Consider the following 27682-nt stretch of genomic DNA (forward strand, 5'->3'; position numbering starts at 1 on the left):
TGACAAGAACACAGGTCTTCCAAGAACTTCTAGACCTAACCTGGAATGATTTCCAAGTCATGTGACAATTAGTAGCATCATTTTAAGCTATGTTGAAGGAATCTAAAGGTTTTCTAAAGTCATTTATTCCCTCATCCCCATAGATTTGTTGATTCACCAAAAATCATATTTTTAAAGCACTTACCCAATAGGCAGAGATAGTTGGGTTCAGTCAGTCGCGACAGTTTTGTGACCTGATTCAAGATGTTGTAAAGCTCTGTTGGTTCACACAAAACCAAACCAGCCATCCTACTGGGAAGAATCAATAATGTATAAGCTTAGTACCTCTTTATTTTATTTATTTACTTTAGAGTGAGAAAAAGCGCAAGAGCAAGCAGGGGAGAGAGGGAGAGGGAGGAGAAAGAGGGGGGGAGGGAGGGGAAGACAGAACCTTAAGCAGGATCAATGCTCAGCATGGAGCCTAGTGGACTAGTGCCTCTTTCCATTTTATTTTTTATATATATATTTTAATTTTTAATGTTTATTTTTAAGAGAGAGAGTGCAAGCTGGGGAGGGGCAGAGAGAGGGAGACACAGAAACGAAAGCAGGCTCCAGGCTCTGAGCTGTCAGCACAGAGCCCAAGGTGGGGCTCGAACTCACGAACTGCGAGATCATGACCTGAGCCAAAGCCTGACGCTTAACCGACTGCGCCACCCAGGCGCCCCCTTCTTTCTATTTTAAATGAATGCCCAAAGATACTGGATTAAACTCTTTAACACACCTTCAAACAAAGATGAAAATAATCATGAAGGTGATCCGGAAAGCTTCAAAAATTTGTAGTAACGTGCATCACAGAAAATCAAGTATTGTACACACGGTATCTGAGCCAGAGAAATACACAGTAGGCTGTAATACAGTCACCGATTCCTTTCTTCTTTCATTTCCTTACTGAGCACCTACTGTATACCAGGCACTGGAAATAACTGGTGAAACAGACTACCCTCATGAAGGTTACAGCCTAGCATGGAATACAGACATTGAGCCACAAACCACATTATCAACAGGAAAAGCACTACAAGAGTCAGCATCCAGTGTTGGAGGACAAGCTAACGGGAGGGCCTCATCTGGCTGGAGCAGACAGAAAGGGCTGAGATGCGACTGCTAGGCTGAACCAGGTGGCTATGCAAGACTTAGCCAGGCAGAGAAGGGAGAGAGGGTGAGGAAGGGAAGAACATTCAGTACTTGACAGAGTCCAAAGGAGGCTGGTGTGACAGCAGGTAGAGAGAGATAAGCCATGACCCTGCGGAGGGGCCTTGTAGGCTTAGGACAAAGATCACGGAGGCCAAAGTTGGGTGGAGAATCGCTGATGTGTACGGACAGAACTGCCCGCCCGGGCTGGGCTGGGCTCTTTTGCCCCAAGAACATGGAGGGGGAAAGGTTGGGCCTGTGCAGCCACTTGTACAGGGAGGCTACCTTTTAGCGGGGGCGGGGGCTACAAAGAGTTAGCCAGCAGGCCTCTGGCGGCCAGCAGGGGGCATGTGGGAGAGAAGTTGAGTCTAGGGATAATCTTGCTCAGGACAGTTAGGACCCACTTCAGAGTAACCAGTAGAATGCTCTTGGGAAAGGCCACCCCCCTCACCATGGGCCCTGGATCCTTCCCACTAAGTCAGACTTTGGTCCTCAGCCTCCCCTCCAACATCACCGATTTCAGCCTCCACATGGATCATTCCTATCAGCAGGCAAACATCCTCGGTACCCATCTCTGTTCTCTACAGAGAGACGTCTCACTCCCCCCACTTCCTCGCTTCCAGACTCTCTAGGTCCAAATCCTGGCTGTGCCGCTTACTGTCGGCTGCCTGATCAGGGGGGAGTAATTAGTCTCTCTGCGCCTCAGTTTCTACCTCTATAAAACAGGGCTATTAGTAATATTGCCACTTCTGTAAAAACCAAGATAATAGCACCTCCCTATTGTGTGTGGATTAATGAAATTACACATGTGAGACATTCTGAACAGGGAAGAAATGCAATCTTCTCCCCTGGAGCCCATCGAACCGTAGGAATTGTTCTTATCAAGGCCATCAACAATGTCCACCTTGCCTCAGCCATTAATCACTTCTCCCTGGGCTCAAAGGATGGAGCCTCTTAGCACTTAACCCAGTTCAGCATCCCTCCCTCCCAATACTCTCTACTCTCAGAACACTCCACTCCCCAGGCTTCTCTTCTCCCACTGTTTGTTGCTACTTGGTCTTCTGGGTGGGAGGCTCTACCTCCTCATGTTAAGAAAGTCCACGGGGCTCCTGGGTGGCTCAGTCAGTTAAGTTTTCAACTCCTGGTTTCCGCTCAGGTCACCATGATCTCACACTTCAGGAGCTGGAACCCCTCATTGGGCTCTGCACTTGACACTGAGGAGCCTGCTTGGGATTCTCTCTCTCTCTCCCTCTCTCTCTGTTTATTTTAAGAGAGAGAGCACAAGTAGGGGAGAAACAAAATGAAAATAAAAAGATATTTAGATACATCCGGTCATGATCTCACAGTTCACAAGCTGGAACCCTGCGTCAGGCTCTGTGCTGACAGCTTATATCCTGGAGCCTGCTTTGGATTCTGTGTCTCCCTCCTTCTCTGACCTCCCTGGCTCACGCTCTGTCTCTCTCTCTCAAAACATTAAAAAAAAATTTTTTTTAAGATATATTTAAAAAAAAAAAGTCCTTAGGCAGTCATCTCTTTCCTTCTCTGTCTACACTCTCTCTGTAGGACAGGGCTCTCAACCTCAGCACCATTGACATTGACATTGACATTCGAGGCCAGATAATTCTGTGCTGTGGGGGGCTGACCTGTGCATTGCAGGATGTTTAGCAGCATCCCTGGCCTCCACCCCGTAGATGTCAGTAGCAAAGCCCTCCCCACCCAGTTGTAAACAACCCAAACTGTTTCTGGATGTTGCCAAATGTCCCCTGAAAGAAGAGGGCAAGTCACTGCTACTTGAGAACCACTACTAGAAGATCTAGAGCCTAGGGGTGCCTGGGGGTTCAGTCGGTTAAGTGTCTGACATTGGCTCAGGTCATGATGTCAAGGTCCATGGGTTTGAGTCCCATGTCGGGCTCTGTGTTGACAGCTCAGAGCCTGGAGCCTGTTTTGGATTATGTGTCTCCCTCTCTCTGCCCCTCCCCCACTCATGCTGTCTCTCTCTGTCTCTTTAAAATAAATGTTAAGGGGCGCCTGGGTGGCTCAGTCGGTTAAGCGGCCGACTTCGGCTCAGGTCATGATCTCGCGGTCCGTGAGTTCGAGCCCCGCGTCGGGCTCTGTGCTGACCGCTCAGAGCCTGGAGCCTGTTTCAGATTCTGTGTCTCCCTCTCTCTGACCCTCCCCTGTTCATGCTCTGTCTCTCTCTGTCTCAAAAAAATAAATAAACATTAAAAAAAAATTTAAAAAAATAAATAAATAAAATAAATGTTAAAAAAGCAACTAAAGAAAAAAAAAAAGATCTAGAGTCTAAGTGATGTGAATACCATTTATAAACCAATGAGTCCCAAATCGTAGTCCTGCTTGACCTCTCCATTGAGCTCGACCTACCTGGATGCCTCATTGGGCCTCTCAAACATAACATGGCCAAAACAACTTTTAATTCACACGTGCCCCTACCTCCAATACCTCTCTTTTAGTTTCCTCAGCCTGAAAAGACAGCACCATTATCCACCTAGCTATTCAAGTCCATACCCCGAATCCCTCTTTCCCCCGGCCCCTCACATCCAATCTATCAGCTCTAGTACTTAAACATACTTCAAACCCATCCACTTTGCTCCAGCTCCAGAGCTAACCTTCTACACTATCATCTCTCTCCTGGTGACGCCATACTTCCCAACTGAGCTTCTGGCTTCTTGCTTTCTCCCTATGATCTCATCTTTACATGGCACTCAGGGCGATCTTTTCAAACTATGGGTGTCTTCGTCTTCACCTCACTGCCACCATTCGACACAACGCACTCATCGGTTTGCTTGCTTTACCACCAATCTTATCCTCTGGGAATGTGTGGGGCATACATACAACAAAGGGCAGGGACCTTGCCCTTTTGTTCACTGTATCCTCACCCAGTGCCCACGATTTTTGGTGAATGGTGCTCAATAAGCACACGTTGGATGAATAGTCACCATTCCTGCCTTCGTCAATGGGGCCATCTTGACTTGAGGCCACACAGACGCGCCTAAGGACCTCCCCACTCCCACCCCCAGTCACATCCCAGATCCTCTGCCTCTGAAAGCCCGGGTTCACTAGTGGCATCCAGGTGAAAACCCAGCCCCAGGGATCAACTCCTCCAGAGTTCTCTCCTTCCCCAAGGGAGAACTCTCCCTGGTCAAGCGAGAACTGCCCTCATCCGCTGATAAAGTATGAGAGGGATAAGAACAGCTCCTGAACCTAACAGCACAGTTTTGTGGGGTTTTTTAATGTTTATTTTTGAGAGAGGAGAGCATGAGCAGAGGAGGGGCAGAGAGAGACAGGGGGGAGAGAGAGTCCAAAGCGGGCTCTGTGCTGACAGCAGAGAGCCGGATGTAGAACTCAAACTCACGAACCAGGAGATTGTGACCTGAGCTGAAGTCGAAGCTTAACCAACTGCCACTATCACCCCTGCCCCTAAACGGCACAGTTCTGAAAGAGGACGCAGCCCTGTGAGCTAAGATCACGGGCACTGCTAGCCCGGGCAGGTGGAAGGCTTTCCACTTCTTTTAGTGCTGCTCCCACCTCTACAAGGTTGACAATGCTCTTGGCTCGGCTGTTGGGCCCTGAGAATATTTTGACATTTTGAGCTTTTACACAGACCATTAAACTAATGTTGGCAAGTTTTTGCCAAAAGTATTTTCCTTTGTGAGTTCCACTAAAGCGGACTGAATTCCTTGATTTCATTTCATCGTTAACTAATTCTGATTTTTTTCAATTTTGTTTAGCCAAAATTAGTTTCCCCAAGATCAAGCCTTTTTTTTCTGTGTGATTTTTACAATAAGGGTTTGATCCCTCAGTCAGATGTTTATCCTAGCAGCATTGACTATGATTATTTCTATCAAGCATCCTTTTCCTAATGGCCTGTTCAAAACACTAGTGCCAAAATGGCAAGTTTAGGACATCCCCCTGTGGACTCTTTCAGCAGAGATAGAGATAGGCTCTTTTTGAGACTTTGGGGGTGGGGGTCAGTGTGATGGGTTTTGCAGGGGAATGGGGCAGGCAGATGGGAAGAGTGGCCAGAGGAAGCTGGCTTCAGGGGGTCAGAGAGACCAATCTTCCTGTGAATTGACCAGTTTGGGAAACCCACATGGCTTTGTGGGTGGCAAGCAGAGCCACCCCAAAACACTTGCACATTACACACCCACCAGTAGGGAAGTTCTTCACCCTTCACTGTAAAGGCCTGGCCTCTCTCCGAACCAGGCGTGTGTGCAGCTCTGTCGGCCCAGAGCTGTCTGGACGCAATTGGGCTGGTAAACTCCACTCCAGTGAGGACACATGGTCTATATTCGGGGAAAACTGCCAGTTAGGAAGGGATGTTTCATTAGGGGTTGACACAGCCTGAGATGAAGCTGGAAACTAGCCAGACCCAGCCCTTCTTGCCTCCCTGTGCTTGAGGAAAGGCCGTACCAGATCCTTTGGGTACACAAGGACTTCCATTCTGGCTGATGGCATCGCAGACAGAGGCTGGGCCTCACGTCAGGCTTCTCAAAGGACCTTCAGGACAGAGTTTGGTCAACTCTTGGCCTCACACAGTCTGGGTGGACACAACTGATGGGCTTCTGGTGGAGAAGAGGCAATGCTCCATGCTCCTGGAGAAGCCAGCCCATAAGCTTTACTGTGGGTTCCTGGCTCGGGCTAAGCAGGAACCAGAGGACTGCACAGATAGGACTCAGGGTCCACAGCTAACCCCACTATGCTCTGGTTCTCTGTGTGAAGCAGAGGCTGTGCCAGGATGACCAAGGCTTAAATACAGGAACAGGCTTTAACACTATAACTATCACCTATAAACTGAAGCAGTTTACACAGGATTACACTGGAAAGGCTATAGGAATGCGACGTTGAAACGACAGACATAAATTGCCCAGCACTGGCCCTGGTGTGGAGCAGGAGCTTAGGAAACAGAAGTTCCTTCACTCCTACCCTCTCTCTCCTTTCAATTTCACCTAGGAGCCTCTGACAGCTCCAAATCCAGTAGACACAGAGCACCATTCAGAGAATCTCGGGCCAAGGAGCGAAGCAGGAGCTAGCCAAGTTTGTAAGTAGAGGGAGCCTTCGGTGTTGCTGTAGAGTCAATATCCCCAAGGATCTGGTATAGCCTTTCCTCAATCACAGCCTGCCCCTTGACAAAACTAGAGCACATAGCACCAGGCTGTAGCACCACGGGGTTGTGGAGGCTACCCGAGTGGTCTCGAAATCAGAGGCACACCAGGTCCTACTGTTAGCGATGGCCAGAATCTCTGTATTTTGGAAGCAACAGGTATGGGCCAGGGGCCCAGACCCAGCCGCACACATCCCCATCCCTTGCCTTCAACCTTGCCTTCACTCCCATGTCCCCACACCTAGGTACACTACACACCTGAGAGGTACCCTACTAGTCCTGAGAGTGACAGGTCTTGCAGGCAATTCACCCGTCAGAGGTAGGGGCTGGTGAACTGCAACCAGTTTGGGTCAGGTCCCAAAGGCCGTGACCATGACATCTGGTCTCTTCTCCTCCCACTCGGCCACCAGCACTTGCCTCTCCTCTGCTCCTTGATCAGGCTTAGGCCTCCCTTTCTGCTCCTCTGGCATGGGTCCTCGGCCCTGACCAGGCTCTGGACTGGGCACTGCTCCTACTTCCCTGACCTCTGGCTGACCTGGGAGATGGAAGGCTCTGCTCCTGACTCAGATCGGCCACCGTTGGCGACTCAGCTCTTGGGAGCTCCTTGCCGGTGCTTCTTGCTGCCGTGCTGCTGGCCCACCACCTCCTACGTGTTCGGCCGGAACAGGTCTTGGAAGCCAAGTCCTTTGACTTCTGGCAGACGTGAGCCACAGCTAAGTTAAAGCTATTTATCCCGATACAGTTCTGTTTTAAAACATCCAAGAGCACCTAGAGAAAAATAAACTCCCATGCAAGGTGGAATGATTACCACCTTTCTAACTTTTTCTTTTAGCTCCAAGGATCTGAAAGGAGAGATTGAAAATACTTCTCTTGAGGGGAGCCTGGGTGGCTCAGTGGGTTAAGCGTCCGACTCTTGGTTTCTGCTCAGGTCATGATCTCACGGTTCAGGAGTTCTAGCCCTGCATATGGCTCTGTGCTGGTGGTGCAGAGTCTGCTTGAGATTCTCTCTCTCCGCCCCTCCCCTGCTCACTCTCTCAAAATAAAAAAATAAATAAACTTAAAAATTTTTGAAAAAAAAATACTTCACTTGAGGTATGATTTTAGGGTTGAAGAGAAGATAGGTTAGCACATATACTGCACATATATATATTCATATGGGATATGTATCCAACATATATATAGGTTAGCATATATAGCAGCTAATAGCAGAGACAGGATAGCCCATGACCATGGTCTAAACCTATTGTAAGGCACAAAACGGTCAGTATATGTGGATGTGGATGGCTTGTGTACGTGAGGGGTAGGGCAAGGGGGGGGGGGGTGAATATATTCGCATATCATATATAAAAACATACAATGAAAAACAAACAAAATGAAACCATGGTGACAGAAGCAACAGTCTTGGGGGGACTGATGTAAAGGAGCATGAAGGAACTTTCTGGAATAGTGAAAATGTTTTATAGATTGTGTTGGGGGTGGCGATTAAGGGTGTAAATAGTAAAAAACAGTCAACTGAACACTTAAGATCTGTATCATATACAAACCATACAACAATAAAAATAAATCCCCCTTGTAGATTCATGTTTGTGTGTTCAAAGATATGAATACACAGGTGTGTATGTGTGGATAGGAGTGTATGCAGCCCCACTTGTACATTGGTAACCTTGGTCTAGGGTCTGGGCTGTGGAAACCATGTGGACTTGGACACACAGAAGTACACACTGCAGAATTCAGCTTGGCCTCCACAGCTGTCAACTAATCCCTTTCTCACTATTCATTTGCCCAGAATTTTCCCAGTTGCTATAACTGTTATCCAAACCTCCTCAACCCTCCTGGGGTCCCCATGGAGCATATTCTCTCATTTCCTATTTCTTGCCTGGGAAAGTTAAGGCTACTAGGTGTGAACAGCCCTTCTCAGCCAGCTGCACCCCCCCCCGCCCCCCCCCCCCCGCCAATCTCCGTTGGGGGCAGGGTGGGGGGGGAAGCTACATGCTTTCTCCTGGAATCCTCTGACTTTATCCTCTCCCACTTAATCTTTCTCTCCTTTCAGGATCTCAGAGTTCTCCCCCCTCCTCCATTAGCATCTTTCTGAATTCCAAAATTCACAAGCCTGAGCTTTCTTGAAACAATTCATAAAGCCAGAAAGAAAATCCCTAGAATAGCTTGGCCTATGCCCTTTGAAGCTAGTGCAGGCAGAGAGGCAGGTGCCGGGCCCCAGCCCGGTAAAGTCTGAGGTTGGCTAGCTGTTAGCAAAGCAAGGAGAGTCAGATGCATTTGAAATGCCTTGCGCTCACCCAACTTCCACTCCAGGATTTTTTGGGGCAAAGGATGTGTGTTTCCTATAGATAAAATGTGGGCAAGAGAGAAGGCCAGCTAGAAGCCATCATAAAGGGACTTTGACCAAGATGACCACTTGGAGGCACAATGGGCCAACTGCAGGTAGTAGGGAATTCCAGAAACCAGGGGCTGAAGAACAACTGAAAGCAAGACTGAGGCATAACCACTTAGGTCAAAGGAACTGCAGCTAGAGGCCCACACAAGCACCACATGGAAGATAATCAGCTACAAACTCCTGTCAAGCTCAGAGAATACTAATACCAGATGACACAGGGACCTTTCCTGCCCCTACCTCTACTCCTACAACTGCAGTCTGAAGCCACAGTCTTTCAGGGGAGGTGGGGGTGTGAGGAAGCAAGATGGGAGAAATGGGAGAAGTCAAGCACTCTCCCCTCCAAGGGTGGGAGCCTAAAGCAAGCTTAAGAGAGGAAGAGGAGAGGCTTGGACACTGAATTCGCTTGATTTGACTACTAATGTAAACGGGACATTATGGCTATTGCGCGAAGTCTGTTTCGATGACTGGGGTGATCCGAGAGCAAGCAAAGAAATAAAGCAAGCATGGGGACGACAACAAAGCTGTTTCAGGACTGCAGTAGGCTTTCTGGACGAGGCCCTGCATGTTCAGTGTAACAGTCACACATGCAAAGGACAGCAGAGACACGCCGTTTAATACAGCAGCTGTTAATGCTGTTATGAGCAATCTTGGGATTTGAAGGGAAGCAGCTATGAACTGAATGCGAGGCTGGCTTTTCTAACAGTCAAGTTGCTTGGGATGGCCCGAGTAGACAACTTGGCAAGGAGAGGGAGGGTGTAGCCCAGTTGTAGGAGTGTGAGACTCCATGATTCACATTTTTCTCAGGGCCTCACCTCTCTCTCCCCTCTACAGGGATGCCTTTGGCCCTGGCCTCGCTCATGGGTTTCAATCCCACATTTCATGTTGGAGTAACTCCCAACCTGTCCACCGATATTTCTATGTGGACAAACCACCATCACTTCTAATTCAACCCAACTAAAATGGAGCTATTTTTTGCCTCTCTAGCCAGCTCTCCTTCCACATAACCCCCAAATCCCATTTCTGTACTTATATACTTCTCAGTCTGATCTTCCACATTTCTTTCATTCCTTTTTTAAAAAAAATTATATATATTATATATATATATATGTATATGTATATATAATTATATATATACATATATACATATATATATGTATATATATATAAAGGGAGAGAGGGAGCGAGAAGGTGCACATGCACTGGGAGGGGCAGAGAGAATCCCAAAGGGGCTCCATGCTATCAGTGCAGAGCCCGATGTGGGGCTCGATCCCACGAACCATGAGATCATGGCCTGAGCCAAAAATCAAGAGTTGGATGCTTATCGCTTCTCGGCCTTTTGGCTAAGATCAAGTGAAGAGTTGGATGCTTAACTGACTGAACCACCCAGGTGCCCCCATCTTTCATTTCTTAAACCCGCAAACTAATCAATTTTTCCCTGGAGACTTCTCCCTCATTGGCCCCACTCCCTCCATGTCTATGGCCACCGTAACTCAGATCTTTAACATCTCCTAGGATAGCCTCCCAAACAATTTCCCTGCCCTCCAGATCTTGCCATCCGAATCCTTGGCATGTTAAGGTCAGTCCAATCTTCCCCCATAGTGCCAGTGGCATCATCATAAACACTTGCTGCCTAAGGAATAAAATATAAACTTCTCAGCTAACATTCGTTGCTCCTGCACAATGTTTGTTCATTTGTTTTGCAACCCGCTTTTCTCAGCCTTATCTAAAGCTATTCAACTCTTCCAAAATTCAGAGATCTATGCTCAGTCTGCTGGACAGTAAAGGCTCAGGGATGAGAGATGTACCTGACCACAAGGTAGTCTCGGTTCTAGTGGTAAAATAGAGGGGTAAATAATTAACCAGAGAACAGTTGGTGGTAAGATACACTGCTCGTCTGCAGGTCCCCACTCCAACAGAGAGGATCTATTCACCATCTGTAGACTTGGGCTTTCCTAGCCCCAGGTTTTACTTTGGACTCTTCTTCCTCAACTCAAACACTTGCACCCCCACAGCCAGGCAGGGCTGTCTCTCTTCTCTGGAGTCGAATGGTCCCACTGAGTAACTCCCTCCGGAATGTCTCAGCTTGTTGCAGGGTTGGATGCACCTCCTGTTCTCATTGCACCTCGTAACTCTCCTAGTGTGGCCCATATCATGCTGCCTGCAATTTGCCCCTCTCTCCCGCTAGACTCAGCTCCCTGAACGCAAGAAAATGGGCGGATCTTGTTAAACCAACAACCTGCTGCACCTCTATCTGTCCCCCACCCCCACCCCTTGGCTGAGGGCAAGGAACTCTCTGTGTACCCAGGAAACAGTTGGGGGGAAAGGAAGCTTCTATAATTCAGCTTATAAATATAAGTGATAAGTTCCTTGTGAGCAAGAACCACAGCTTTACTTCCTGTCTGGATAAACTCCAAACAAATCCCCTTATAGCTGGGTGTCAAGCGACAGTTTCTCCGTACCTAAAGCAGAAACAATGTGGCCGTGTTCACAGCATGGCTGGGTAGACCTGAGGAGTAGGGATCGGGTGACCGTGCAAGTTACCACCTAGATACCAGTTTCCTCCTCTGCAACACGGGGCTGCTTTCCTGAAACTATAACGGTGCCTCGCCCAGCAGTGCTGTGTCCGCCATTCTCAGTGGTGGTGTTTGTAAAGCTCTCTGAACCCTAAGAGGGTCCTGTGCACCTCCAAGGACTAGGGTACTGGTGGGTGGGCGGTACGTGTACGTGACCCGGGGGAAGGTGGGGTGCATCGAAGTGACTGATGAGAGGGGACCCCATTCTCCCACCCCACCCCCAGGGCTCAACCTCCTCTCCCCTTTTCTTTTCTAGAGCTTTCCAGAGCTCGGAGGCCCTGAGGCCTCCCGGAGCAGGCTGGGTGGTCTGGGCTGAGGTCTAGGGTCCGGACCGCACCCCCTCCGCCGGGCCTGCAGCGCGACCTCGACCTGTCTCCCTGTCAGGGCCTTTGTCTGGAGCCCCACCTGTAAAATGGCTCCTCTAAGGCTCTTCCAGTCTAAATCTCGACCTCTTCCACCGCTCTGGTGAGAACTCTCCCTCCCACTCGCGACCGCGGCTCCACCACCGGCCGCACGGAACGCTTCGCGCGCTACGACCCTGCCCTGACGGCGCTTCCTGCGCGCAGAAACCGAGCCCCCGCAGTCCTTCTCCACCACAACCCAGAGATGGACGTGACACCGCGAGATTTGGGGGGCGGAGGGCGGGGCCGGAAGCCGGGCCATTCTCGCGAGGCCGGGCGGAGCGGAGCCGGCAGGGCCTGTACACCGTGGAGGTCGTTGGTGTCACTTGCCTCCGCCAGCTCCTTTGCCTGCCGGTCCGCGCCCCTCCCGCTACAGCCATGCTGTCCGCCCTCGCCCGCCCTGCCGGCGCCGCTCTCCGCCGCAGCTTCAGCACCTCAGCCCAGGTAGGCCCGATGAGGGGCTGCCTGCAGGCGGGGGTCCCCTGCCTGGGCCACGTGGGTTCTGGGCTCGCGAGCAGCCCTGAGGGCGGCCCGGTACCGACCCGCGGCTGTGGCGCCCTGGGCCGGCCCGGTTACTGTGCGGGAAGTGCCAAAAGAAAGCCCGGGAGAAAGTGGTGGGGGGAGTCCCCCAGCTCGTCCTCCGGACCCCAAGAGGACCTGTTCTTGCCCTGCATTCCTTCAGGGTTGAGAAGCCCGGGCTGCAGGGCCGAAAGTAATTTATGCTTGTATGCAACTTTCTATAGTACTAACCTTGTTCTTTCTGTAGCATCCGTACACATAACGTGTAATTATTAACTCCATAGTACAAAATGAGATACCGAGGGTAGGGAACTGGTCCAAGGTTGTTACACATTCATTTAGCCAGAGGATTAAAAGCAGCTCTTCCGCTCACCGTCAGTGGCTTTTGAACTACCAAGCTTCCTTTTAAGAACCTAAACACGCTGCTTCCTCTTAAGGACTCTTTTGAAGGATCCTTCCTGCTGTGGGCGGACTGGGCCTGACCCCAGGTGTGGTGACTGTGCAACACTTGGCCTGGGAGTACTTAATCTAAGCTATTTTTAGGCATCTTCTAGGATGGTGGTTCTCAAACTGGTGTGTGTCAGAATCACCTGAAAGCTAATGCAGACCAGACCCAGGTTCATTGAAGGGAGGGTAGTACCTACACCTTTGTATGTTTATCAGGTGTCCCAGGTGATTCCAATATAACCAAAGTTTGAGAACCCAGGAGATGCCCACATTGGCTCTTAAGCACTGCATCCAAAAGGGAGGTGATTAGTAAAGGAGATTCCAAATTTCTGCTTTAGCTTCTGTCCTTCAGGTCAGTTTCTTGTGTATTCAGTTCATTTGAAAAGTAAGTACACAATAATAGCATTGAGTATCCATGCTTGCCAAGATCTATGCTGGGTGCTGCAGGAGATAAGATGTCTAAGAAGTGGCACTTGAGATAGGCTCAAAAGGAGTAAACTTAGGACAGATGCTGAAGATTGATGCTGAGGAGTGGGGGGAAGGGAAATGATCACAGGTAACACCGTGGGATTTGCCGACAGATGGTCTGATAAAGGGTTCCAGACGGAGGACACCAAGACTTCAGGCTTTGACATTGCTGATTGCTGAGATGGGAAAGACTGCTGGCAGAGAGTGGATTTGGACAGGGGGAGGCTATCAGGAGCTCAGTTTGAAGTGTTGAGTTTAAAATGCGTATTGGAGGGGCACCTGGGTAGCTCAGCTGGTTGAGCATCGACTCTTGATTTTGGCCCAGGTCATGGTCCCAGAGTCATGGGATTGAGCCCCGCATCAGGCTCCGTGCTGAACATGTCTCTCCCTCTGCCTCCTCCCCCACTTGCACTCTTTCTCTCTAAAAAATTAAAATAAAATGCATATGGACATAGAAGTGGCAGTATTGATGAAGGCATTAGAGTAAGTCAGAAAGATGAGCTTGAGCAAAGTAGGTAACATTGGTCTAGAGACTTTGGATCCTCTGTCCTTAACAGTAAAAGTGAATCAAGTGCACAGCCTCAATATATTTATTTCTCCATGTGTGTACTCATATATGTGTTACAACACAAGAAAATAGAACTTTAAAAAGAAACTATAGTAAACTTATATCATAAAGCACACTGAGCAGTGTGCTGTTGACCACCACTCCTCAGCGCAGAAAAGGTCAGCAAGTTTGGAGACTGGTCTTTTAGGAAGAGATCACCAGTTAATCTCTGCAGTACCACAGATTCTCATCACATTGTAAAGATTCCGCCACCGAAGAACTGTTTTTATACATGTTAACTAAATTAACGAAACCTTGTAATAGACAAACAATGACATCACCTCAACATTGAAAGTAAAAGAAAGAGCGAGGAGGTCATCTTATGTATCATAAGGGAGGAGATTATCTTATTATCATAAGGGATCGATTCACTTAAGGACCCTGGTGAGGGCATCAGGTCAGTCTGTTTCTTTTTTATTTTATTTTTGAGTAATCTCCATGGGGCTCCATGGTGGATCCACTGCCCTGGTCAGCCTTGGAAGCCGGGCTGAGCAATCTGGGCATGAGGAACTTCAAGGAGATTTTTGAGCAAGGAAGTGAAATGCCCAAAAGTTTAATTTTCTTTTTTTTAATGAAATTTTTTATTATGTTTATTTTGAGAGAGAGACAGAGACAGAGTGTGAGCGGGGGAGGGGCAGAGAGAGAGAGGGAGACAATCCAAAACAGGCTCCAGGCTCCCAGCTGTCAGCACAGAGCCCCATGCAGGGCTCGAACCCACAAGCCGTGAGATCATGACCTGAGCCGAAGTCAGATGCTTTACTGACTAAGCCACCCAGGTACCCCTCAAAAGTTTAATTTTCTGAAGAATGGTTGAAGGTGGTGGTGAGGGGCCTAAGATAGACAATGGAACAGGAACAGAAGTCAGGGACAGGTTGGGAAGGTGTTTGAGATGCCAAGTCCTTCCTGTCTTAACTGGCAGAAGGGAAGGCAGGATAAGGGAAGAGGCAGGAAATGCTTCTAAGGGTTTGGATTTGGGAGAACACAGGTACTATTTGGGAACAGGGTAGGAGAGATAGCATAAACTTATTTTTTTTTTTTTTTAATTTTTTTTCAACGTTTTTTATTTATTTTTGGGACAGAGAGAGACAGAGCATGAACGGGGGAGGGGCAGAGAGAGAGGGAGACACAGAATCGGAAACAGGCTCCAGGCTCCGAGCCATCAGCCCAGAGCCTGACGCGGGGCTCGAACTCACGGACCGCGAGATCGTGACCTGGCTGAAGTCGGATAGCATAAACTTATTTAGACAGTTGGAATGTCTGACAGAGCTGGGAATGTGGGAGTTGGAATTTGAGAGTTCAAGGATTAGAGACAAGACGTGAGAGTGATAACTGAAGGTCTGGAAGTGGATGACATTGCCAGGCCTTGGGTTCTGGTTGATGTGGCTACTGAAGTCTTCTGGGAAGTCAGGGGTCCCCCTTTATAGTACCAATTTAAAAAACAAAACTGAGTTTGAATTTTAGTTGTGTATGCTTTTAGGGTTTACCTTTCTTAAGCAGATGGCACATGATGGGCGGTTGGTTGGGCTTGGTTTGGGGTTTAATTTCAGGTTTTGATAACCAAAGTCCATAATTACCAGCATCCGTTGCCGTAGAGATCTGTGTCGATAGTATAAGGACCCTAGATGGCCACATGCAGTGCTTTGGATTTTTGTCTCTGTTTTCTCAGTTTGTCTCCTTCCTTGGCGGCTGCCTGCCTGCCTGCCAGGAATAATCCCCCTTCTCATTTGTTGGGTTACAGCAGAAACCAGCTCACCGAGGAATTTTGGTTAGGCCTTGAGTGAGCCTTATGGGGAAGGGTACCTTGTGTATAATAAGAGCGAGCTTCAGAGCACTGCTTAGAATAGATCTGTTCTTCTAAGACTTAGTTTTTCTTCTTTTCTTTCTTTCTTTCTTTCTTTCTTTCTTTCTTTCTTTCTTTCTTTCTTTCTTTCTTTCCTTCCTTCCTTCCTTCCCAAATTGAAGAATCAAATTGCCTGTGTTTGGCTTGTATCCCACTTCATCATTTCCTTTCATAGGAAAGGTTACCAGGAGGCAGTCATTGAATTAGTTATTCAGGATGGCTGGGGTGAGGGTGGCCTTAATTTAAGTCTCACCTGGTCATCATCCTTCACAGACTCCTCTTCCTCCTTTATGCTGGTATTCATAGGGCTCTGTCTCTAGTGCTCCTGTCACTCTGTGTTCTCTTTTGTGCCTTGTCCGTGGCTACCATTAATCCCAGTGCAGATGGATAGGACCTCCAGACCAAGCTTAAAGGCAACGTTGTCTACTTAAGCCAGGAAGCTGTCATCCCAGATTTGTCCCTCTGCTCACCATCTGGATAGAGGGAGAGGGGAGGGAGTAACTGAATCACTTGTAGCTCACCCATCCTTCATGCTTGCCTTTATCCCACCCTTGAATCATGCTTGGACAATTGCAGTAGTCTCCCTGCCTCCATTCTTGAAGATCTACAGTCTGTCTTCCATTCTGCCTCATAACTTTGTAAAACACAGTTCTGGACATGCTTTTCCCAGCTTTTAAGGCCTTTCAGTGGTCCTCCTTTGCCCAAAAGAACTCGATGCACTCTGCTAGGCCCTTAGCTTTGGCCCTACCTTCTTCCTTCCTCCACGTGTGTCCAGCAATGCTCGAGCCATAGAGGACTGTTTCCCTTCAGTAGGCTATATTCCATACTCCTCCCCCTGGCATCCATCTGGTAAACTCCTACTCATCCTTCAAAATCCCCCCCAAACAGCTCGTTCTCTTTGTACTGCTGCCTTTCCCGGCATCTACCTGTGTGGCGCTTGTCACACTAGATGCCCCTTACCCCGTTTGCATGTCTTTCAGCTCGCAGGCCTTGTTGTAGTTGGCAAGTCATTCTAGCGTGTGGCAGGTAGGAAGTCCGCATCCCCAAGTACCGTGACAGCCTGCTGGTAGGTGCTTGCATGCGTGTGTGTATAGTTTTTAAAACTACAGGCTGCAGGGAAGGCAGCCTGAGTGAGGCTTGTTCCCCTTGCGGAGGGCGTGTGCAGTACGACCCGGACCGTGACAACATCTGTAGACCTAAGTTCCTCATTTTCCTGAGATAAGTTTCTGTGTTTCAAAAGAAAACTGGACCTTTGGACTGGTCGAAATACAATTGTGTCTTCTTTGGCACCATGGCCATAAAGGAGGCCCAGTGTGGTATTTTACAGGCTGTCATGTGAATACTTTTAATGCCGATTCTATATTAAGAGTCCTTTCTCTGTGCCCCTTTACAGAACAATGCTAAAGTAGCCGTGTTAGGGGCTTCTGGAGGAATTGGGCAGCCCCTTTCGCTTCTCCTCAAGAACAGCCCCTTGGTGAGCCGCCTGACCCTCTACGACATTGCTCACACACCCGGAGTGGCTGCAGATCTGAGCCACATCGAGACCAGAGCAGCTGTGAAAGGTACTGGGCACACTGACCCTGGACTCTGCTTCTCTTCTCCCCGGTAGACCGGGATCCAAGCCGTAGAATAGAATTCTTCGACGAAACTACATCAGAGCCAGGGTTTCCATGTTCATCGTAGAACTGAATTTCACAAGTAATTAATGTCTTTCTGGACTTGAGCCTGTAAAAATTATATAGCAATATCTTTCAGAAGAAAACAAAGGTGGTCTAATCTTCCCATTTTTAATTTTTTCTAATTTGAAAAGACAATAGGATCAGGAAGGGGAATTTGGGGGGACTTATATATCCTGGTTATTTTAACTTTTTTTTTTTTTTAAAGTTTACTTTTGAGAGAGAGAGAGCATGTGAGTGGGGCAGAGGCAGAGAGACAGCGGGACAGAGGATCCAAAGCAGGCTCTGTGCTGACAGCAGAGAGCCCGATATGGGGCTTGAACTCAGAAAACCATGAGATCATGGCCTGAGCCGAAGTCAGAAGTTCAACTGACTGAGCCACCCAGGCGCCCCTCACCTTTACTTTGTAGCAGTATTTATCCATGTTACCAAATTGGTTAAACCATTTTTTTTTTAAGTTTATTCTTAGAGCGAGAATATGTACACACACACACACACACACACACACACACACACACGCATACACATGCACGAGTGGGGGACGGGCAGAGAGAGACTCCCAAGCAGCCTCCACACTCGGTGCAGAACCCGACATGGGGCTCAATCCCACAGCCCTGAAGTCATGACCTGAGCCGAAATCAAGAGTGGGATCCTCAATTGACTGAGCCACCCATGCGCCCCTTGGTTAAATCATTTTTAAGGCAATTCTGTAGTTGGTCACTGATTTATTATGCCCGTCCTGTTGGCCTTTGGGCTATTTCCTGTGTTTCTCCACTGGAGACACAAACACAGCTGTGACGAACATCTTCGTCTTCACATCTTGTTTCTTAGGATTCCAAAAGTGGAATCAGGAGGTGTGACTATGTCAAAGATTATACCGTATTATACACCAAATGGCGGTGCATCGCGATGGCAGTGATCCGTCTCTGCTGACAGTGTATGGAAGTGCCCTGTGTGGTGGTGTTTACACGCATCCTCCGCTGGTGCAAACAGCTCAGGAGGTCAACTGTCAGAACTTACGTTTTTGTGCCTTCCATAGCCTCAGTTGGTTTGCTCGTCCTCTTTCAGGTCTTCTGGAAGGTCCTGCAATAAGGAAAAAGTTCAAATCAAACCAGATTTTGGTCACTGGAGCAAATTTCCCTTGAAATCTTTGAAAATGGACCTTTTCCCCTACGAGCAAGCAAACTAGATTCAAACGCTTAGAGTCCTGCGTTGTCAGCTCTGTGACTTTCTTTCATGGCGCTCAGTGTGCCTTCTGATCTGACCCCGAGATGGAGCTTTCATCAGGATGATTGAGGGAGATAAGCAGCTCTTTGACCTGGGGGCTGAGAAGGCCTTTCAGGAGCTAGCGGGTCAGGTGAAGGCAAACAGCGGACTTGGTTTGGTTTGGGGAAAACCTCTAGGGTTGGTCCATTCTGAATGGGTCGGGGGCTGGGCAGTTGGCGGCTGGAGGAAAGTAGCGTGAGAGAGTGCCGGGATTGTCAAACTCATGGGCATTAGTGGCCAGGAAGCACTTCACAGGTGGGCCTTGCACCTGAGGCCTTCAGTTGGCGTCGGACCCGGGTGGGGCTGGCCATCTTCCCCAGCTCTGTCCCCAAAGATGTGCTCGCCTGCCCAGATCAGAAACGGTGAACTTGCTCTTTCCTGGGTGGATGGTATTTTCTAGGCTACCTCGGACCTGAGCAGCTGCCAGACTGCCTGAAAGGTTGTGATGTGGTGGTTATTCCCGCAGGAGTCCCAAGAAAACCAGGTGTGTGTTTGAAAGCCCTGCCTAGTGTCTCCCTGCGGGTCAGGTGAGGAAGTGGTTTTCCTTTAAACTGGATCAAGTCATTGTTTCCATGGCAGAGAAAAATTCCAAAGGCTCCCCAGTACCTGCGGGATAGAGGGAAATCTCCTCCTTGGCCTGGCAAAAGACTTACACGCGTCTGCTGTGTCTGTCCCCTGCTCAGTCTGGTGCTTCTGTGCCCGCTGTTTGCGTGGAGTGCCCTTTCCTTCACCCGCCCCTCGGGAATTCTCACTGATCCTGGATGATCCTCCTCAGATCCCTCCCTCCCTGGTTCCTCCCCACACTCCACCCCCTCCACCAGCCTCTGTTTGGGCACGTGTCACACTAGGTTGTTTCTCCTACAAGATAGATTTCCTTGGAAGGGGGACCCTGTCTCACCCAGGGTATCTAACAACCGTAACAGAGCACTTGTTACACCTTTGGCAAGTCCTTCCGTGCTCTGTGAGCATGTTGAATTGGGTCGTTCTCAGGCATGACACGGGATGATCTGTTCAACACCAATGCCTCCATCGTGGCCACCCTGACCGCTGCCTGCGCCCAGCATTGCCCCGAGGCCATGATCTGCATCATTTCAAACCCGGTAAGTGCCTCTGGCAGGTAGGCCGTGAATACTGTACCGAAAGCTCAAAATTAGCAAGTGTGCAGATATGCTTACAGGGATAAATATCCGGTTAAGGTGCTGCAGGGGACAGATTGGATGAAGTAACTGGGAATTTCAGCCTGGGTTTTCCACCATTTGTGTGCCTTTGGGCAAATCACTTCCCCTCTCTTTGTCTTAGTTTCTCCACCTGAAAAGTCCGTCATTGTTGTTTTAATGTTTATTTATTTATTTTGAGAGAGCACGTGCACGTGTGCAAGAGGGAGAGGGACAGAGAGAGAGAGAATCCCAGACAGGCTCCGCTGTCCACACAGATGCGGGGCTCGATCCCACAACCCTGAGATCATGACCTGAGCTGAAATCAAGAGTTGGATGCTCAACCGACCGAGCCACCCAGGCACCCTGGAAAAGTCCATTCTTTAGGCTCCATTCAACCCTGGTGGTTGTGGCCTGTTGACTTCTTTTACTGCATTCTACTCGGGGTTTGCCCTTCCTGGTTCCCTGTCACGCTTGCACAGCCACCCCAGGCCCTGCTCGCGGGTTTTTGTAGGGAGCTTATCCTCCAAACCTGAAAGCACACGTGCTGTCTCCTCCCCGAGAAGACGGCGTGGCCCCCAAGCCTCCCCAGCAGCCCGGGTTGCATTTAACCACAGCCCTCTCCGTGCCTCCCTCCTGGGTGAATCTGGTCTCTGAGGATCGGGTTCTGGATAGAAGTGCAGCCACAGTGGTGTTGACTGGGGATGTGCCTGCCAATCCACGAGATTGTGCCCCACGAGAGGCTGTGCCCGGTGCCTCTGAGAAGCGGATCTCCACCTGGCTCGCCCTCCTCGGGGCATCCAGTCAGCCATGGAAAGCAGCTGCTGCTGGGAAGCTAACCTGGTGCCTGATAGAAGTCCTGCCGTTTTCTTTCGTTTTTATTACATGTTTTCTATGCACCCGGCAACGTGTCTGCACTTGCTGTATATTAAGTCCTGTAACCCTCACAGCCTCGTGGGGTAGTTGTCTCCTCTGTGTTACGGTGAGGAACCAAGTCCTAGGAGTTGAGGAAGCTTGCCCAGGGTTGCCTCGCAGCGCAGCAGAGCTGGGACTTGACCCCGAGCCCTCGGTCTCTGGCCGTGTGCGATGCCGTCCTGTTTTAGGAATGGCCGTTCAGGTGTCAGCCCCAGCTGGGGAGGACGGTGTCCGGTGGAGCCGTCCTCACCATTTAGGTCGATAGCTGGCAAGGCACGTGCCCATTGGAGCTGTGGGCCCAGAAGCCACTAGGGGTAAACAGCACCTGCCAAGACGAAGGGCTTTGTTCACATCAAGGGGAAAAGAGGAAGTTGGCCCACGGTGACCTGTTCTGTCTTGAGGGTGACTTGCTTGTAAACAGCGGAGCGGTTTGGCACCTTAGGACTTATTAATGGTCTGGGGAAGAGACTTGTCCTTCGGTCGCATGCCTCTTCTCTCAGAATGCAGGGCAAGTTATGCCACTCTCTCGATCTACTAGGTTAACTCCACTATCCCGATCACGGCGGAAGTTTTCAAGAAGCATGGCGTATACAACCCCAATAAAATCTTCGGGGTGACAACCCTGGACATTGTCAGAGCCAACACTTTTATTGCAGAACTGAAGGTAAGAGCTGCGCCGGATATTTTTCAAGTTATGTTCCTGGCTATCCTTGGCTGACCTGTGGGCATAGGAGACCAGGCACTTACACGTCACTTGGGACTCCAGAGTCATCAGTGTTCTTGGGGCTTGCCCCTGTTGGGGAGAGTTGCCCTCACGCTTTCTTGGGCAATCCACACAGGCCCATGCAGGTTTGAACCATGGCCAGCTTCAGTCTTGACTCGATTCTGTCTGTCCTCCCTGGTGCCTTATGGGTCCAGGCTTTTCCTGGGTTTCTCGCTGGCTCAGGTGGGTTGTACTCTCCAAGTTCATTGCCTCTGAAAATTAGAACTAACAGGATTTACCTGCTGATTGTTAGACAAATGGTAAAGTTGGCAAACACGAAGAACTAAGGAAGGTTCCGGAAGGCCTGAGGTGTCAGGACTTTCGTTGCTGATCGATAGTTCTGGCTCCCTTCTTGGGTTGCCTCAGCGAGTTCGCATCTGGCCAGTTGCCTGCGGCTCCTTGGGCTGCCGACTGAGCTGCCAGGCCCGTCCTGGGGTGGGTTCGACACGGGCACCAGCTCTGGCGTCCTCGGTGCCTCTCGTTGGTCGCTTCCGAGTCTTGGGGTGTGGATCCAGCAGAACCACTTCCTCTGACCTAAAGAAGTGCCCTTCCTGAGCTTCAGGCCATTTTTTTCTGACTTTGCAGATGAGGGGGACTCTAAAGTAGGAACAGGGGTCATGCGCACGGCCAAGCAAGGAGGGCACACACGACACCGTTGACCTTCGTTGTACCCCCTGCTCCCTGTGCGCCTGGCAGGTTTGCCTCTGAGGCGTGACACCCTGCTTCAGCTCGTGCTGCGGTGCGTCCCCAGCTTCTGCGCTAGGCGCGGGTGTCCCAGAGATCCAGAAGATAGGGGAGCCCTTGGGATTCAAGAGACAATATTATCGAGTAACCGGTTCGGCGCGGGCGTGTAGGGCAGTTGTCTGAGTCAGGACCAGCTTTCTGGGTGAGCTTGTGCTCAGCTGAGTCTGACCGAGAACGGGCCGAGAGGGTGGGGTTCGGGCTTCCTGAGGCTCCCAGCCCAGTTTCATGGAAGCCACAGTGCTCATTCCCTTTGGGCTCTCGTGGTGCTACCAGCTCTTGGCCGAAGCACACCATCCCCCCCAGGCCCCAGACCTGCGGCAACACACCGGCTACATGGGGCTGGTTTGGTTACTTAGAATTACATAAAACTAGAAATCCGTGTCCTCGTTGCACTGGCCACATTTCAGATGTGGCTTCTGTGTTCTCGCAGAAAGTTCTGGACGGTGCTATCGTAGCCAGAGAAGTTCTGTTTGAGGTGGAGGAAGCGGGGGGGGGGGGGTCTTGGCCCCTGGCAGAGACTCTAATGCTTGTCAGGCTTCAGTTCAGTGAATTGCCCTTTACCTCAGGTCTCTGGCGTTCTGAGAAAATCCTGAATTGTATCAGGAATGAATGTTGGCCCTTAAACCTCCAGCGTCTGGACCCTCCTCAGTCCCTCGGCCATCTCTTGCCCCCTTTGCCACCTTCTCTTTGCATTTCTTCCGATGTTGTAGGTATTTCTTGTACCCTAGGCCTCTGCTCATTTAGCCTAGAAAACGCTTCCTTTGGCAAAGTCCTCCTGCTGCTTCCCAGATGAAGTTAAGTCTCTCCCAAGAAGGCTCTCCCAGGCTAAGGAAGTGCTACCCTTCCGAGGCCGCCCCATGCGGCTGTCTTAGCACATGACAGTGGGACGTCATTTGTGTCTGTCTTATAATCGACAGTGAGTGTCTCAAAAACGGGGGCTCTGTCTGTCCACGCCTGTGTCCCTGGTGACCAGCACACTGCCTTGGCACAGAGGTACCTCCACGTGAGCCCCCTGCTCCGTGAACTTGATCCGGCTGTGTCCCCCTTCCCGGGCAAGGCTGGTTCCTAACTGAGGGCTGCTCTCTTTAACAGCTACGGCATTTGAGAAAAGTGGCATCATTTGGGGACTGCTCACTTCCCTCCCATAACTCCCACCAGATTCCTTTTTTTGACCGTCTTAAGAAATACCTGGTCCACAGATTTGTGGGGGCGTTGTGCCTCCGGTTTAACAAACGAATCAGCCTCTTCTGGCAGGCCCCCACAAAGAACCATGGGGTTTTGACCCCTTACAACTCAGTTTTATTCTGTCCTGATCACAGATTGAGCTGACAGAGTTCTCACCCCCGGGTTTCCTAGAATTGTTTTTGAATTTTGCTCTAGAATGAAGGCAAGGGAATTTGACTTGTTGTCTCTGACACAGTGTAGGGACATGAGTCTGGGCTTGTGCTAGGAGAATGACATTAGCTCTGGGGAAGACGACGGTCATCCTCAGGTTCTGAGAAGATACCAGACTGACGAGGATCACCGGGGGGGACCCTACATGGAGGCCGTTTTCTGCTCACTGTAAAGGAAGACCCTCGTAGTAACCTCCCCAGATGACGCGTCACTCCGCGCTGCCCCGTTCACACTGCTGCTCCACCATGTGGTGGGGCCGGGGGAGGGACTCTAAATACAGCTGGACTCAGTCTTTTGTGGTTTCTTTGTTCTGAGTTCCGTGGGTTTTTCCAGGATCGGTGCTTTAGGTGGATATGACATTTTATACTCAAAGAGCTTTAAAAATTAACAAAGCTTCATACTCTGGTGGCCAGGGTTTGGATCCAGCTCGAGTCAATGTTCCTGTCATTGGTGGCCATGCTGGGAAGACCATCATCCCCCTTATCTCTCAGGTAAGTGCGTCACCTTTGCCAGGAAGCCTTAGGATCACGAACGCCTTTCAGGGGTTCCGCTTTGAGGCACTAAAGACAGACTGACAAAGAACTCAGCATCTTTGTATTTCGAGAGGATTCCTGCTGTGGTTACGGCCCGCCCATTGTCTGGGGGGCTCTCGAGTGGCCAGTGGGGCTGCGGTTGGGCTCCGGCAACTCGGGGTCCACACCTGCGGGAGTGAGCGCGGTCAGAAGGTGCTCGCGGCGGCCTGCTCCCAACACGGCGAGACTGCCGTGGGGACCGCTGAATTCCCGGGTAGGTCAGAGCAGGCAAAGCTGTTGTGTTTAAAAACGAGTAGAGACCAGGTGAACGCCACCGCGAATGAGGAAAATGAAACCAGTGTCCTGATCCCTGAGTTTAATGCACACGGAAGGACTCAAAATATTTGTGGTGTCCTCACCAGAAGTGCATAACGTTGTAAGAAAAGCATGAGGGAAATCTCCCGTAAAGCTAAATTGAGAGCCATTCTACAAAATGAGCAGTCGGTGCTCTTGACAAGTGTCCCGGAAGACGGGACCACTAAGGAGTAGACTGAGCTGGGATAACCATCCGCTGGGGTCCTGGATCAGAAAAGGGACAGGAAAGGGACAGCAGTGGGGAAGTGGGTGACCTCTGGGTGGGGCCCGTAGTCAACATATCGATGAAGATTTTCTGTTCCTTAGAATTGCCCCGTGGTTACGTGAGATGCTAACGTTAGGGTAGGCTGGGTGAGGGAAATCTTTGTGCTGTTTTTACGACTCTTCGCTAAATCTAAAATTAGTCCAAAATACTAAAAGTTCTTTAAAAATGAGTAGGAACCGGGAGCGCCTGGCTGGCTCAGTCGCTGGAGCCTATGACTCTTAATCTCGGGGTCGTGAGTTCAAGCCCCAGGTTGGGTGTGGAACCCACTTAAAAAAAAAAAATGAGTAGGGACCGCACTACACCTCCCAAAAAGGTGACGTACGTTAAAGCAAAGGTGGTCTTGGTATCCCGTGCAGTGGCGGCGGGGGGGTCCTGCCATGACAGGGGGAGGGGACATGGGGTCTGGGAGTGGCAGCAGCCCCTGCTCACGTGCTCCCTGTGACTTTGGCCTGCAGTGTACTCCCAAGGTGGACCTACCCCAGGACCAGCTGACAGCCGTCACTGGGCGGATCCAGGAGGCCGGCACGGAGGTGGTGAAGGCCAAAGCTGGAGCAGGTAGATTCTTGGGGGACGACCCCCGTGTGCGGTGCTGATGCCAGAGGCCCTCCAGCTCACGGCTGAAGACCGGAAGGGCCCGGGCAGGCCGCGAACCCTTCTCTTAGCTTCAGATGTGTTCACTGGGTGGGCCCGTCCCGCAGCAGAGGGCAGCTCGGCTGTGTGGCATGGAAGGGTGTCTGAGCTTGGCGAAGCCGGTTGTGTGCCATTCGTGAGTTTGTAAAATGAAGAGACGCTGACTGAATTCTTCACCGCTAAAGGGGAAGATGTGGAAGATGTTACTTAGCTGACAGGGCGGCCTCTCCTGGGCTTTACCGTCCCAGTGCTGGCTTGGCTAACCTGCCCGTGCCCTCCTAGGCTCTGCCACCCTGTCTATGGCATACGCCGGAGCCCGGTTTGTCTTCTCCCTCGTGGATGCCATCAACGGAAAGGAAGGAGTTGTCGAATGTTCCTTCGTTAAATCCCAAGAAACAGACTGTCCCTATTTCTCCACACCTTTACTGCTGGGGGTACGTATCCTGGAGGCTGTGTCTTGGGCTCGCGGAAGGAGGCTCATTGTCTATGCTTAAGGTCGGGAGCCCTGGCTGTTTGCTCCGTAATTCGGTTTCCCGTTGTGCGGTAACTGTATCCCGGTGCCTGGCCTGCGCTGGGGTTTGGAGGGTGGACGCACATCGTAGAATTAAGAGCAGGGAGAAACCTCAGGCTGAGGGGGGCTGCGTAGGAACCCGCTGGCACGTGAATCCCTTCCCTGTGGCTCTGCCGGCTGGTCAGCGCAGCTGTCTCAGTGTGTTTCTTTCTTTTTTGTTTTAATTTTTTTTTAATGTTTCTTCTTGAGAAGAACAGAGACAGAGCACGAGCTGGGGAGGGGCAGAGCGAGAATGAGACACAGAATCCGAAGCAGGCTCCAGGCTCTGAGCTGTCAGTACAGAGCCCAATGCGGGGCTCGAACCCACAAGCTGTGAGATCATGACCTGAGCTGAAGTCGGACGCTCAACCGACTGAGCCACCCAGGCGCCCCTCGCTGTGTTTCTTGATGAGACACGTGTTCTGTCTCCAGGCGGCCGTGGGCACTTCTGGAGGAAAAGGCTTCCCTTCCCCGTCCTGTGTGACGTCGCCCCGTGGCTCATGCTTGTTCGTTCTTGCTCTGACCTCGGGGCGCGCCGAGCCCCGTCCCTCTTCCAGGGAGGCCTGGAGAGCTGGCAGAGCTGTGATATTTTCCAGCTCAGGTGCCCCTGCTCCCTTGCTCTCGCCCCTACCGGTTTTCTTCCTGGAATGTGTTGCAGACCCCCTTGGAACCGTGGTGTCTGGGATAGAGCCCCTCTGGCCCCAGTGCTTGGCTTCAGTCAGGCTGTTTTGGAGGCAGCTGTCCAGTCTGATGACCCTCCCCAAGCCTTCAGGGAGCAGAAACCCCTAAGTCTCACTCTGTTTCTGACGTGCGGGTGGCTGCTGACGTCAGGCAGATGTGTGGTTGCCTTCATCTTCTCCCCAGAAAGGAACTGTGTGGTGACATGCCAAGCCACCCAGGGGCCCTTCCCACAGATGCCCTGGTGTCCAAAGATCCCGGAGACAATGGCCCCGGGCCTCGGGGACTCCGTGTGGTGGAGAGACCCACTAAACAGACTAATGCCGTGACCAGTGTGGTGGGGCAGGCCCTGCAGGCCCTGGAGTCAGGGAGGGCTCTCCAGGGAGATGGCCTGGAAGCCTCCCCTGCTCACACAGACACCAGCTCAACCGTGGAGGTGACACGGTGACAGACACCTGTTGTTTTCCTGATGTCACATCGGACCCGGGTGGCTATTACCAACTCGGGGAAAAGACTAGAACCCAAAAGTATGCTCTGTGTTGGGAAGAAAAACATTCGGCGCTGCTAATGACCAAGCACCCTGGGTGCCAAGTCGCCCGCGTGTGTTCTCACCGCCTCCTTTGAGGTGGAGAGTATGCCCGTTTTCTAGATGAGGAAACCGCCTTGGCCAAAGTGCACATGGTGTGAGTGACCGAGTCCAGATCCCAGCCGAGGATCGTCTGCCTGAAGCCCGGGCTCGGGGCAGAGCCGTGAAGTTACATGGCGGGTTTTGCTCAACAGCCTCGTCCACAGAAACCGGCTGTAAAATTTACAGTATTTTTAGCGGTTGTTGTTAATTTCAGAATTGTCCGTTTTTACCACCTCCTCTCTCCTCCAGAAAAAGGGCATCGAGAAGAACCTAGGCATCGGCAAGATCTCTCCTTTCGAAGAGAAGATGATCGCCGAAGCCCTCCCTGAGCTGAAGGCCTCCATCAAGAAAGGAGAAGAGTTCGTGAAGAACATGAAATGAGAGGGCAGTTGGTGAGCGGTCCGCGTCCCTAACTTATGAAGGCATCATGTCCCTGTAAAGCCGTCTCACACCCCTTCGTGTTTCAGTCGCGTTACCCATGAGTGTTGTGTTAACGTTGCCGCCCCTTCCAAATCGTGGGTCTGTCTGTGGGTGCCCCAATAAAAGCAGGCTCTGAATTTCTTTATCAAGGTCTCCGTAAACGTGCTTTCTTCCC

General features: G+C 50.6%; 2 protein-coding genes across 7 annotated transcripts in view; one reads left to right on the forward strand and one right to left on the reverse strand.

Moving 5' to 3' along the window:
* Window positions 1–27682, reverse strand: part of STYXL1 (serine/threonine/tyrosine interacting like 1) — a 90794-nt gene that overhangs the window by 59739 nt on the left and 3373 nt on the right. Inside the window, exons 2-3 of one of the 6 annotated variants that reach the window (XM_053894107.1) lie at window positions 18233–18295; window positions 185–291 (exon numbers count right to left, since the gene is read on the reverse strand). In XM_053894107.1, coding sequence (XP_053750082.1) covers window positions 185–291; window positions 18233–18249 — 124 coding nt within the window. In that variant the 5' untranslated portion in view covers window positions 18250–18295. Of the gene's footprint in view, window positions 1–184; window positions 292–11659; window positions 11864–18232; window positions 19264–27682 lie in introns of those variants that run through there. The other 5 variants (XM_053894110.1, XM_053894106.1, XM_053894108.1 and 2 more) reach the window with 5 other exon arrangements.
* On the forward strand, window positions 11916–27652 carry MDH2 (malate dehydrogenase 2). Its single transcript, XM_019421639.2, has 9 exons — window positions 11916–12099; window positions 16930–17098; window positions 18879–18962; window positions 19469–19578; window positions 21086–21211; window positions 23863–23940; window positions 25057–25156; window positions 25514–25665; window positions 27337–27652. The coding sequence occupies exons 1-9, from the start codon at window positions 12034–12036 to the stop codon at window positions 27466–27468; spliced, it is 1017 nt and encodes a 338-aa protein (XP_019277184.1). The 5' UTR covers window positions 11916–12033; the 3' UTR covers window positions 27469–27652.

Source organism: Panthera pardus, unplaced genomic scaffold, assembly GCF_024362965.1.
Source record: "Panthera pardus isolate Hobbes unplaced genomic scaffold, ASM2436296v1 HiC_scaffold_4, whole genome shotgun sequence".
Lineage (NCBI taxonomy): Eukaryota > Metazoa > Chordata > Mammalia > Carnivora > Felidae > Panthera > Panthera pardus.

Bases quoted from the DNA above. Each gene is read 5' to 3' on its own strand.
- MDH2 (XM_019421639.2), top strand. From the start codon at position 12,034: ATGCTGTCCGCCCTCGCCCGCCCTGCCGGCGCCGCTCTCCGCCGCAGC. The intron at 18,963-19,468 runs GTGTGTGTTTGA...GGTCGTTCTCAG, and splicing joins AGGAGTCCCAAGAAAACCAG to GCATGACACGGGATGATCTG. The intron at 25,666-27,336 runs GTACGTATCCTG...TCTCTCCTCCAG, and splicing joins CCACACCTTTACTGCTGGGG to AAAAAGGGCATCGAGAAGAA.